At 33.5% G+C, this 13720-nt stretch overlaps 1 protein-coding gene across 1 annotated transcript in view; it reads right to left on the bottom strand.

Annotated features, from left to right (window-relative positions):
* Window positions 1–13720, bottom strand: part of PIK3C2G (phosphatidylinositol-4-phosphate 3-kinase catalytic subunit type 2 gamma) — a 377014-nt gene that overhangs the window by 275727 nt on the left and 87567 nt on the right. Inside the window, exons 9-10 of the mRNA XM_036065643.2 lie at window positions 5651–5773; window positions 1054–1087 (exon numbers count right to left, since the gene is read on the bottom strand). Of these exons, the coding sequence (XP_035921536.2) occupies window positions 1054–1087; window positions 5651–5773 (157 nt within the window). The remainder of the gene's footprint in view (window positions 1–1053; window positions 1088–5650; window positions 5774–13720) is intronic.

Genomic DNA, 13720 nt, shown 5'->3' with positions numbered 1-13720 from the left:
CCTTTCGTTTATGATATTCTAGAGTTTTATGAATGCCTGGAACAGGGATTTTTGCACTAGCAATTTGTTTGTTTTTTCTCCATGCCCTCTGCCATCCCATTTTCCTCTGTGATGTGAAGTGGAGTTCTTCAAATGTAATTGTGTCTTCTTTTGAGTGGTGGGAATTAGATTTGAGAAGATATCCCTCTGTCCATAACTTTCTCCCAAAAACGATTAAGGCTTGGAAAGCAGGTTGGGGTTATCATTTGCACTTCACTATGACCTCTACACCTAGAGTGTGAGTTGAACATCTGTGGGTCAGTTTCCTTGAAGGTACTTAGAGTGTTGATATGCCAAATACCATTTGCTTTTGCAAACAGGAACAACTCTGACCACATCCTGCACATTAAATACTATCATGACTTCTATACATATTAGGGAAACTTAGGATCAAAGAATTCTCTAAGATCTCACAGAGTCAAAAAGTGGCAGAGTTGAAATTAACCAGATTCCAAAAGCTGGGTTCTTTGCTCTCTATCATACTATTACTCATCCACTATTTTCTGTAGAAGAGAAGTCCTTCTGTGGCTTGCAGTTTTATAGGCTCAGAGCCTCTGTGAACACTAATTATTCCAGAACCTAATCCTCCTACATATTATGTTAGATTGGTCTTTCAAATAGAGTTTGAATTTAAATCTGAAATTAGTGACTTTGAAGAAAGACATCTGCTACTTTTCTGACTCTTCTTGCATCAACACATAATTAGCTAAATAAAATTTTATAGTTTCTTGGAATAGTTATAAGAATATTTTCAGTATTCCTTTCATTTTTATAGATCTCTTGACTTTTCCCATTTCTTAAAAATGTCAGGCTAGAAGTTTAGAGAGTGGATTTTTATTCACTTGCAGAATAATCATTTCCATCAGTAAAAAGAGTTTTAGCAAAGCATTTTCACTTCAAAAAATATTTCTGTGTATGTGTTACCTTTATATTTGGATGAATAATTGAAAAAACAATAAATTATTTTGGGTTCTATAACTTTTTTTTTTTAATGTGGGTACATGTATGTTTTACCTTTTGCTGAAGTCTCTGAGTTTTGATGAAAATTCTGAAAAAGAAAAATAAGTGCAAAGATACGATTGTTATTTAGAAAACAAATTCACAAAACAATCAAACTGGTAATATCCAGATCTAAACACTAAAATTTCTCTGGCATGGTAAAAACACGAAATATTTATTGGTGTCATATATCAGTGTTGCTTCATAAACAGAAGGAAGCTAAATTGTAAGATGAAAGAAAAGCCTTCTGAATATTTTAGTAAACAGTCTAGATTTTTGACTGAAAAAAATTTAGAATAAGTTAAGCCTATTTAGTATTATTAGAAAAGTTCTGTATATATTGGCTAACCTCAATTCCCCTTCCACAGCAGTGAATGATGTTTTGAAATAAGTGCATTTTAATTCTCTGTTTAATATGTCCAGTTCTTATTATTAGCAGTTATTCAATTGCAAGGTTTGGGCTGCAATGAAAAGAGGGCTGGATGGACGTGGGCAGAATTATACAGACTCATGATACGGTTTCATTTTTTATTTATTCTTAGGAGATTTTAAAAAACTGATAGTAAAACACTGGTGACCATATCCTAAATTTTTAAAAAAAGTACTACCTGAAATTTTATTTTTTATTGTCATTTTTGTTCACTTCCATTAGTATGGTTTTATTTATTTATTTGCTTGTTTGTTTATTTGCATTTATATTTGTCAGAGGCCTAAAATTACTTTATTGGTTTAGGAATCGCTGGTGATAAATTCATTATCACAAAACCTATATAAGGTGATTCACAGATTCACTAAAAATAAGGTTTCAGTACAAAAGCAAAAACATTTCCTAATATGATCCATTTAAATTAATGCTAATTTTTAAAAAATTTTGCTTGGACAAGTTTGCTTTTAATTAATGAAAGCTCAGTTTCTCAAACAAACTGAGGAATAATTGTTTTCTTGTAACAAAGAACTTGCTACAATATTCCTTTAGAGAGAAAACACTTGTATCATGTTTAAAATGTAATTAAATTTATATACAGCTTTTCACTTAAAAGCATTGTTCACATGAACCTTTTCAGAAGCATTTCTCTTAGGTATAATATTTCACTGGAGCATAGTTTCAACCACTAGGCTTAGTAACTACACATAAGATCTTCACCCCATCCATGTGGGTGAGACTATTAAATATGTTGGCCTGACTTCACTAGAATTCAATTTATTCAGAAATATAAACTTGTATTTTAAAATCACCATGACATCCACCTACAGCACAATGTGTAAGACCATATTTTTCACTTTGTGTTTCATTTATTGTACGAACATGTAATGGAAATATATTATGTGAGATTCTGGAATATAATTTTGAAGGATGGAAAATTGTTTCCAATGCTGAGTGAGAGCATGAGCGAGAGTATAACTGTATTTGTGATATAATTCATCATCTTGCTAAAACTTACATTTAATAAATACCTAATTACTTCTCTGTATGGCAGGAAATAGTCTCTTGCAAGTTGACCAAAAAATGCAGCCAAGGGAAAGGAAAGCTTCTCAAATTTGAGTTTGTTGGCAGAAGATTAATTTTTCTCAGTATTTCTTTAATCTTAGGTTCATGGTGGGTAGACACACTGTAGATACTTTGGCATTGTTAACTGCAGTTGGTTACTACATGAATTCTGAAAAATGTGCTTACTATTTGTACCAACATTCTTATATAGGTGGGCTCATGGTTAGGTTAGAGAAAGAGATGAACAAAAAGTTTGAATGAAGGTCAGAATAAGTGAACTTTTAAAGTGTATTCAAAATAAGAATCTGCTTATTAAGGGGTATTAAACTATTTTTTGCCATTGACATATATGAAATAAAACTCGTGATTGTTAACTCTATTTTTATGTGTCAATAATCACATATAATTTAGTGCTCATAAGTAGGTAAGAAATGTGAAATGTGAATATGAGCTTTTTTTGAGAATTATAATTGTTCATAGCTTTCCTAGGAAATACTCAGTTTTTCTTTGAAGGATTCTTTTGGCTTCAGCTATATTGAAGTTTTGATATTTCTAAGAAAATTGTTATTTTTGTTCTTTTAGGGAGTTTCAGAAAATGAGTGTTTTAAAGATAAAGCTTTTTGTATCTAGTAATATTTTAATAGCATTAGAACTGTTTTATCCTAAAATTAGATTTTCCTCGTTCTTTGATCAGTTTTTTGTTTGTACTGATTCACTGAAAGCCGGACATAAAAATTGAAGCACAACCAAGTGGTCTTAACAGATGGAAAGACATGTGCCCACATTCATGCATGTGGTCTCCTACTCTGGCAAAGGCTCACATCTGTCATGAGGCTGGCTATAATCAATGGTTGTGAGAAAATGAGAACCTAAGTGGTGCTTGTGCAAATTAAAACCTTCATGTTGGCTACATGGGAAGGAGTCTCCAAAACTACCACCAGCACCATCCCCACTACCTCCAGTTATAATAATGACTCATGCAAGAAACACTATCATCTGGACCTTTATTAACATTATTTGTAATGCTCATAAGAAACCCTGCAAATTCTGTTATTATTTATTTATTTAGTTAGTTTTTTATGCATGCATACATGCAGTGAGGAAAGCTGAAACTCAGAGATGTGAGTTAATTTTCCCAAGGATGTTCAGCTAAAAACTGGTAGATATTGAGTTCAAGTCATATTTGCATGACCCTAAACTCTTTGTATTTTATCATCAGCTCTAGGTGCTTATAATGTCTCCCAAATGTGATCATCTAAGAGAAACTAGTGCTTGTTGAAAGTTAACTCTCACTATCTTGTTATCCTGACTTAACTTTAGCTATTGGAAAGCTCTTCTTTTTTTTTCAATATATTAATATAAATTCTTTTTTTTTAAATTTTATTTTATTATGTTAATCGCCATACATTACATCATTAGTTTTTGATGTAGTGTTCCATGATTCATTGTTTGTGTATAACTGGGTTATATGCAAAGAAAATCTCTTCTTAGCATCATATAATTCTTAAGTTTTTGAGTTCGTCAAAATACTTATTTTCACATCATACTGATGATAGGCTTTTCAAGACTATGTATAATTTTACCACTCTGACACAGAGTAAAAAATATGACCAGATTAAATGTGATCACTTCAAATTTTTTACCTTGTTATCATTTAAGAAGACCATGAATATTAAAATGTACATATAAAAACAGCTTTGGAGACTACATAGTTATTTCATTTTCTTCTATAATTGGAAGGTATAAGAGTAGATATTTTCCCTTTAAGAAAAATGTAATAAAATAAATAGTTATTAATTTCAGACATCAAATTTTGGTATTTATTGATTATATTTTTTAAATTTTGATTTCTTCTTTGCTTTGGGATTTTAGCTTTTAATGGATGTTTATCTGGAAAATCTTTTGGTAGGATGATTCCACTGCTCCTGAGTCATCACTGTCACTATGTAATGCGAACAAGGTATTTAAATTTCTATATTTATTATTACTCTCTAATTACAAAAACAAGTTCTAGTTAAAATAAGACTTATAAAATACATTAAGAAATTACTGATTTTTTCATAGTCATCTATTTGAAACAATGATGATGATTTATATATACTAATATAATTGTCCACTTTCAAAATCAATCTTTTTGAAATTTCAAGCCTGGCATATTCAAGGTAGCCTGTGCTGTTCCTTTCCATGCAGATAAGGAATGCATGTAATCACTCTCTGCTATGAAGTTTCACATATATTGAGGAAGAGGCCTGGGTTCAAATCTCTGTTTTGCCACTTATTAATCCTCTGTACATAAGCGTTCTAAGCATCAGATTTTAATAATAAAATTAACATTAAAATATCAACTTCATGGCATTGATATGAGGATGAATTGAAATAAAATAAAAATGAAATAATAAATAAGTGAAACTATTTTATTATTGCAATGCACTATCAAGTATTAGTTATTATTATCATCATCATATCTTTCTGCTTCATCATTTGCTAAACTAATAACAAGATTGAAAGGATTTATTGTGACCAAATTTACTAATCTTTTTCTTGGACAATAATCACACATGTAATTCGACATCAGATTTCTGATATTTAAAAAAAAAATCACCTAATAGTTATATTTTAAACTGAAGAAAACAGGATATTATTGCATGCTTTGGGATCATATAAGCAGTGTGCACTGCAAATTCAGCAAAAGATAGCACAAAAACTGGTCTTTTCTTTCCTGTATATGTGCTTGTCCATGTAAGCATGGATACTTGCCCCTGCATATACTGGTGCACATGAGAACCATAAATAGTCTATATAAACACTTGCCTGTGAATGTTATTATATAAACATATTCCTCTAGGTAGAATGGTAGGATTGATTTCAGTCTCACTTGGAAGATATATTGCAGTTACAAACTTCAAAGGTGTAAGAAATTTCCTTTTAATTTAATTAAATCCTTTTGGTGTAATAGAATCAAGTTTCCGTTAGCCCCAAATGATTGAAATATATGTGTGCAAACACATACACAGACACACACACACAAACACACAGTACTTACTCAAAATTCTTTCACTTTTCTTAATTAATTATTGAACTCAGGTTTCAAATAATTACTGTCTAATAAATGAGTATATTTACCTCTGTTTTTCTTTGAAGAATTAGACGTAGTTCATTTACAGCATCTGTAATTTGTTTGGTCTCCACACACCCCAGAACACTGCATATATTTTTTACTTCTTCAATAATATTATCTACATTTTGCTATGGATGAAAAATAAGAAGATGCAATTTATTTGGAATACATCTTAAATCTTTTCCATATTAAAAAAACACAACTACTCAATTATAACATGGAGAAGAAAAATTTATGAGTAATTCATATAGAAAAAGCCAGTTGTTTTATTTGCGTGTGAACTCAATATGAGTCAACATTGTGACATGCCTGACAGCAGATCTACTTCATTTTTAATTAAATTGAAAGCCATATACTCTCCATAAATAGGAAGTTAATATCCCCACCACATTTTCCATGTGTATAATCTGAACAGGAGTTTAGTTCTGGGTACCACATTTGAAACTGGACTTGACAAATTAGACTTTCCTAAAGAAGAGCAACCTAACTATTGATATACTATTAATATACTTGTTCCAAACAGTATAGTAGACTTTGTTTTCAGCTCTCCAGTAAGGTTATCTGTGTTAAAATCCTGGTTCTGCTCCATTTGTACCTGCGACTATTATCTAATTAACTTCTGTGGATCTAAGTTTTCTCTTCTGTAAAATTGGAAAAATAATAATTATAGGGTTGCTATAATGATTAAATAAGATGAAATATGAAAAAATGTCTGGCAGAGAATAAGGGTTAAATTTTAGCTAATTAATTCATTTTTTATTTTTACTCATTCACACAAATTTTTCAGTTTATATGAGAAATCAGACACTGTACATCTCCATATAACCAATAAAATAAAAACTGAAAGGTAATAAAAGCTATAAGAAGGGCATGTATTAGTGCTATGTTTAGTTTTCATTCATACATTTGAAGTAGATGTGTGATGTGAATTTGAGGAAATCCTTAAAATATTACTAATTAAAATGCAAATGCTGAGTTGACTTGGGTCAGTGAGTAGCTAATTTACTCCATCTCTTAACTCTAGTCTTGAAGTGCTTCATATCTGATCTATTTATCTCATTTAATCTTCCTCAAATTCTGAAAGATAAATATTATATTCATTACATTCCCGAATCACTGAGATTGCTAGAATATGCTACGTGAATTATTCTAATAGTAGACTTAACTTGATGATTAGTTGGATGTGTGGGCTAACAGAAAGTTTGGGTTTAAATGATTCTAAAGTTTTATGCTTGGGAAACCAAGAAGATAGGGTGCCATTAATTAAGGCAACAAATGTTGGGAAGATTTCTGATGAGATTATGATGCATGTGATTTTTGATATGCAAAGCTGGACCTTCCACAGCAACAACCAAGCAGACACGACCTCCAGATATCGGGAAATGCAATGAGATTCTAGCTCTGCCAACTGTTGGATTGAGAAAACACACACACACAGAACACATGCTCATATAAACACTAGATGAACTGTAAGAAAAAAGTGTAAATGTATAGCTTAGCTCAAAACAAAGGATAAATTTCTGGGTGACAGAAATTTAAAGAGGGAACTTAAAGCCAGAGCAGTGTCTTCAGCATTGATGCTACAATGGCCTGAGGGAAATATCAGATTAGATTTAGGCCTTCAGGCTTAGAGAGTGGTGTTTACTGCTCAAGATGGGACAAGTGCTGAGATTTTAGTCTAAACCAGTAGGGGGAAGTTGGGAAAGGAGCAGATCTGGAGCTGAAATCTCTGAATAAACCCCTGACACTGGATAGACTGTCACCTGCAAAAGGTGGGAGAAAAACTATGCTTACTGACCAAGAGAGCTTTTGAGAAAGGCTCTCTTTACCCAGGAGCTTTGGGTGAGGAAAATGACCACCTGAAAAACTGTATGTGTAGCTGGGAAGTATGGATTTATACTATGGCAGGAATTTATGCCAAAAAATTGTTCCAGAATATAGTGACAGTTTTGGACCCAGGCAGAAACAAATGCAAAACTGCTCTATGGAAACACTTTTCTAAATTCCAAAACCCTGGAGTTTCCTCTAATATAAACACACATGGGTATATGTGTGCACGTGGGTGTGCGTGTGCACACACACACACACACAAACCCTCATAGAAGGGGAATAATCAGCCTAAAATTTACAAATCCTATTATGGCTGATCCACCATATGAGAGATTCTACAGATATGAAATCATGCATTAGCATCTGATTTCAAGTGATATTAAAACTAAATTTGACCATAATTTTCATGGAGGTGACACCTGGCCAAGAATTTAGATATGACTGTCTAAAAAGAGACTATGGAGGAAAGAAGAATTGAACGTTGAGCATGTAACATTTCAGAACATCTAATCTTACGTGATGGAGAAGGGAGTTTGGGTCACAGATGGAGCACACAGTGCTGAGACCTGAGCCAGAAGACTATAGTTTAATGGACATAAACTAAAGGTAGTTGATGGTACTAGGAAACTTTAGCTTGGAAGAAAAAGAAGAAAAAGGAAACATGATAACTATTTCCAAGTATTTGAAGGCTGTTTAAGTGAAAAGGTGATTAGATGTACTGTAAGTAGCTCTAGAATGATAAATTAGAACAAATGGTTGGAAACTTAGAGACACTCATTTTGACTCAGTATGAGGAAAATCTTTGTAAAAATTATTTGTTCAAAATCTGAGAGACTGTCCTGTCAGTAGGGGGTTCCTCCACATTACAGGTGTGCAAACAGTCAGGAATGTTGAGAGATTTTTGCATTACATAGGATTTGAACTGGACTACCTCTAAATTCTTTCTATCTCTGGGACTCTTTGGATTAGTGAAAACTGACAATAATGCACTTTTGTTATTTTATGTGGTATATTCCAAGCCTATTTTAGGAAATATTTGATGTATCATGGACTCTGAGGAGCAGCATTTTAATACTTCAGATATTAAGCATATCCTAAAAGTATTTTGAACATTGGAGAAGATTGGTGACAACTTTTCTCCTCTGCATCTTTCTGGAAGACAAAACAAAACAACATATCCTTTCCTCCCCACTGTTATTTAGCTGTGATGGAGACCAAAGGAACAGCCATGTAAGAGCTTGCCATTTTCCAAGTTTTATATAAACCTTAGTGAATTTCTGTTTATATTTACACACTGAAAATTGCCAAATTCAATTAATGAGTTTGGAGACAAATTGAGAAGTTAGAATTATTTTTGTTCCAGATGAACTAGTTATTGCTATTATAAATTGTTTGTTCCTTAAAGATTAAAAATAGTCTTTGGAGGGGTGCCTGGCTGGCTCAGTCAGAAAGCATGTGACTCTTGATCTCAGAGTTGTGGGCTTGAGACCTATGTTGGGTGTAGAGATTACTTAAAAATAAAATCTTTTAAAAATTAGTCTTTGGAGTTCCATTTCAGCTTAAAATATAGATATTTGGTCACACCGTTGCAATGAAAAAAGGCAGATAATGTACAAAAAATCATAATTTTTCCTGACCTCATTAGAGATTTGAGGTCACAAGTGACCAAATATACTGGATTCCAAAGAATGATAGGCCCCTCCAAGGAGAGATGGGGCATACAAAGTCTTTGACCTTTAGCAGAGCACAGGAGAAAGAGGTGACCACTATACAAGAGGGTAAGAATAAATTAACTAAAATTATAACAAATTCTTAAAGGGCCAGGTATGAACTAGCATGTCAGTTTGGAATATCTGGGAGTTTATAACATAAGGAGAGTTTACAATCATTATTTAAGCTCTTTTCCATGGATGCTTACCAGCTGTTTAGGGGAAAATATTGTTCAGGAAAATGAAGGTCCATTTAGTGGTCCAGTATGTAACAGATGATCAGTTGTTTCTGCGAGACAGGCACAAAGGCCTGCCCATTTCTGTGGAGCCTTCTCTAACAAGAAGCAAAAGTCTTATGCTGCTGGTTGATGGTACTAGGAAAATTAAAACATTAAAAGGGCAGAACACTCTCTGTCACCCTGATCCCAGGCAAAAAATCTTACTTTGTGGGGAAAGGGAGAGAAAGCAAAGCAGTCTCCCTGTGGGTGAGCGGTAGACATAGCTGAAGATCCTTTGCCAGTGAGGGGAAAGTCAAAGCAAAAACCTTTGGCCCATGGGGAAGGGGAAGGATACTCTGTCTTGAGTCGGGATCCTACATGGATACCAATCAGAGGCCAGCTACCAGTGTCAGAAGGGGCAGAAAATCATCTTCTGTATAAGATTAACTACAGATATAAGGCACAGTTTGGCTGCCACGTAGAGGGGCAGGGATTCTCAGAAAGTTCCAATCTCGAGACAGTAGAACACAGTCTGCCTATGGCTGTGACTGATCATTACAACACAGACCTCCCTTTACCTTACTACAGAGGATGAGTCTATTTTGAATAATAAACAAAGAGCAGAGTAGTGCCGGGGGAGAGACAAGAGTATTGATAGGGACTATCTCTGTGGCATAGGCGAGCAGGGGCTGTTGAAAGCTGAAAGTGAAGCAGGAATACTGAGGAAAAAATTCTGGCAGCCCAAGCCCCACTCTAAGTACAGGTAATAGTGGCTAACCACTATTTGAAGGAATTTGAAGTGTGAAGTGCCCTACGATAATGATAATAACAAAACACAAATAAAGCACAAATCTTGACTGGATTATATCAACCATGCATAGTAGTAGCATAACTGAAGAAGAACATTGCCCATTTGCAGGTGTGAATTAAATTTACCTCATTCTCTACTATTCTCCATGCGATGTTTAGCACTCAAACAAAAATTACAATTTGTATAAAAAAGCAACAATAACCCATTGTCAGTAGATGAAACAATTGACAAATCTATATATGACCTAGATGTTGGAATAATCAGATAAGGACTTTAAAATAACTATAATTAACATGTTACAGGATCTAGGAGAAAATATGGACAACATGCATGATCAGGTGGGGAACTTCAACACAGAGATGGAAACTATATAGAAAAGCAAATTTAAATGATAGAAATATAAAAATATATGTGATATTAGAGCTGAATTCCTTCAGTGGGCTCATCAGCAGATTGAACATAGCTAGGGAAATTATCAGTGAAATTGAAGATATGTCAAGAGAAATTATCCTAATTGAAACATGAAGGGAAGAAAACAGTGGGGAGAAAAACTAACACATGACCTCTAAGAGCTGTCAAAGTCACATATGCAGTTGTAGTTCTAGAGACATAAGAATGGGGTTAAGAGATATTTAAAGAAATAATGGCCAGCATATCAAAATTTGTGGGATGCCACTAAACTTTAGAGGGAAGTTGATGGCTTTAAAATTTGAGTAGTTTTATATGAATTAAAGAAATTGAATTTATAACTAAAATCCTTGCCACAAGGAAAACTCAGAAAAGATGATTTCATTGGTAAATTTTATCAAACATTTAAGGAACAAATCAAATCAAATCTCAAATTCTTTCAGAATATATGGAAAGGGAATATCTCTCAACTTATAAGTCCTGTACTACTCCAACATCAAAATCAAACTACAACATTACAACAAAATAAAAATACAGACTGATGTATCTCATTGATATAAATGCAAATACCCTTAACAAAATATTAACCAATTGAAGCCAGATAAAAAGGTTTTAAATTTTCACAAGTATGGTTAATCCCAGTAATGCAAAAATATTTTTAAAATTTGAAAGGAATAATGAGAAAAACCATATGCCTATCCGTATTGATACAGAAAAGGCATTTGACAAAATTTATCGCCCATCTACAATATAAACTCCTAGCGAATGAGGAATAGAAGGAAACTTCTTCAACCTAGTAAAGGGCGACTAACTTCATGCCAAAACTACATAAACTCCAAATAACTTCTTACTCAGTTGGTAAAGGACTGTAACATTCTCCTTAAGATTAACAAAAACCAAGAGTCCTGTTCTTATCACTTAATAGTAAAATTCTATTGGAGTTAAAGGCAAAGAAAATCCATATATCTTGGGTTGCATGGTGTCTAGGATGGAAGATATTACCTGCAAAAAAGCAGTTGGGCACTTTTGGGTGTGATGGAAATATTTTATATCTTGATTTCTGTGGTGGTTACATAGGCATATACATTTTCAAAACTAGTCAAACTATATGGTTAACATGAGTGTGTTTTATTTTATGTCAGTTAAACTTCTGGATAGTTAATTTAATAAATACAAACCATAATGAAGGTGGAAAGACAAGCCACCAGCTAAAAGGAAATATTTACAATACACATAATCAAATGATGAGTAAATATATAAGTAGTTCCCATGAATCTATTTGAAAAAGATAAGGTAATGGAGAAAATGGATGAGAAGTCTGACTATGTATATATATCATAAAAAAGGACAGTTTATCAAACTCAACACCCAAAAAACAAATAATCCAGTCAAGAAATGGGCAGAAGACATGAACAGACCCTTCTCCAAGGAAGACATACAAATGGCTAACAGACACATGAAAAAAGGCTCAACATCACTAGACATCAGGGAAATACAAATCAAAACCACAATGAGATACACCAGTTAGAATGGCAAAAATTAACAAGACAGGAAACAGCAAATGTTGGTGAGGAAGTGGAGAAAGGGGAACCCTCTTACACTGTTGGTGGGAATGCAAGCTTGTATAGCCACTCTGGAAAACAGTGTGGAGGTTCTTCAAGACATTAAAAATAGAGTTACCCTACGACCCAGCAATTGCACTACTAGATAATTACCCCAAAGATACAGATGTAGTGAAAAGAAGGGACCCCAACGTTCATAGCAGCAATGTCCACAATTACCAAACTGTGGAAGGAGCCGAGACATCCTTCAACAGATGAATGGATAAAGAAGATGTGGTTCATATATACAATGGAGTATTACTCAGCCATCAGAAAGGATGAATACCTACCATTTGCATTGACATGGATGGAACTGGAGAGGATTATGTTAAGTGAAAAAAGCAAGCAGATAAAGACAATTATCATATGGTTTTATTCATATGTGGAACATAAGGAATAGCGCAGAGGACCATGGGGAAGGGGAGGGAATATTGAATGGGAAGAAATCAGAGAGGGAGACAAACCATGGGAGACTCTGGATTCTGGGAAATAAACTGAGGGTTACAGAAGGGAGGGGGTGGGGTAACTAGGTGATAGGTATAAAGGAGGGCATGTGTTGGGATGAGCACTGGGTGTTATACACAAATAATGAATCATTGAACACTACATCAAAAACTAATGATGTACTATATGCTGGCTAATTGAACATAATTAAAAAAATAATATTTCAGAAATAAAAAGATTGACAGTTTGATGTTTTATTTTAAAAAGTAAAGAATAATGAATTTTCATATTCAGGGAAATGAAAATTAAAACTGAAATATGATCAAAACATACACCTCTTTAGGCAAAAATTTAAAAGGTTGGACTGTACCACATGTTGGTGAGAAAATGGGGCAATGGGAACTCTCATCTGTTATGAAATACATGTGACCCTATTAGAAAAGGGTCTATGACCCTAGGTATATACCCTAGAAAAATTCTTGATATTAGCTCAAGTATACATCAACAGTAGAATAGATAAATACATAGAGGTTCTTTGATCTAATTGAGTACCATATAACAATGGAAACAAATCAAAACCACATGGAACAAGGCGGATAAATCTGAAAACAATGAGTGAAAGATACATGGCTCAAAAACTATATATAGCTTGATTCCATTTAGGTAGATATTAAAAAGGAAACCTAAACTTTATATTGCTAATGAATGCATAGATATCCTTTGATAGTGAAATGGGAAAAGATGAAGTGGTGAAAAGAAAAGCTACAGAACACTGTTCTCCAAAGATTACCTCTTATGTAGATACAGATGTAGTGAAAAGAAGGGACCCCAACGTTCATGGCACATGGGCAGATCCTATGATACTGGCAATATTTTGTTGCTAAACTTATTGTTTAATAAGAATGCCTGTTCTGATATTATTCTTTAATTTGTATATATATTATTATATGTTTTTCATGTATTATATAATTCACTGCACAAATCCCAAATAAAATGTCAGATCATGTTATTCCTTTGACGGAACCCTTCAGTGCTTTCCATTTCACTTGGAATA

The sequence above is a fragment of the Halichoerus grypus genome, chromosome 6, assembly GCF_964656455.1.
Source record: "Halichoerus grypus chromosome 6, mHalGry1.hap1.1, whole genome shotgun sequence".
Classification (NCBI taxonomy): domain Eukaryota; kingdom Metazoa; phylum Chordata; class Mammalia; order Carnivora; family Phocidae; genus Halichoerus; species Halichoerus grypus.
The sequence above is the reverse complement of the archived record's forward strand: the minus strand, read 5'-3'. Positions and strand labels throughout refer to the sequence as shown.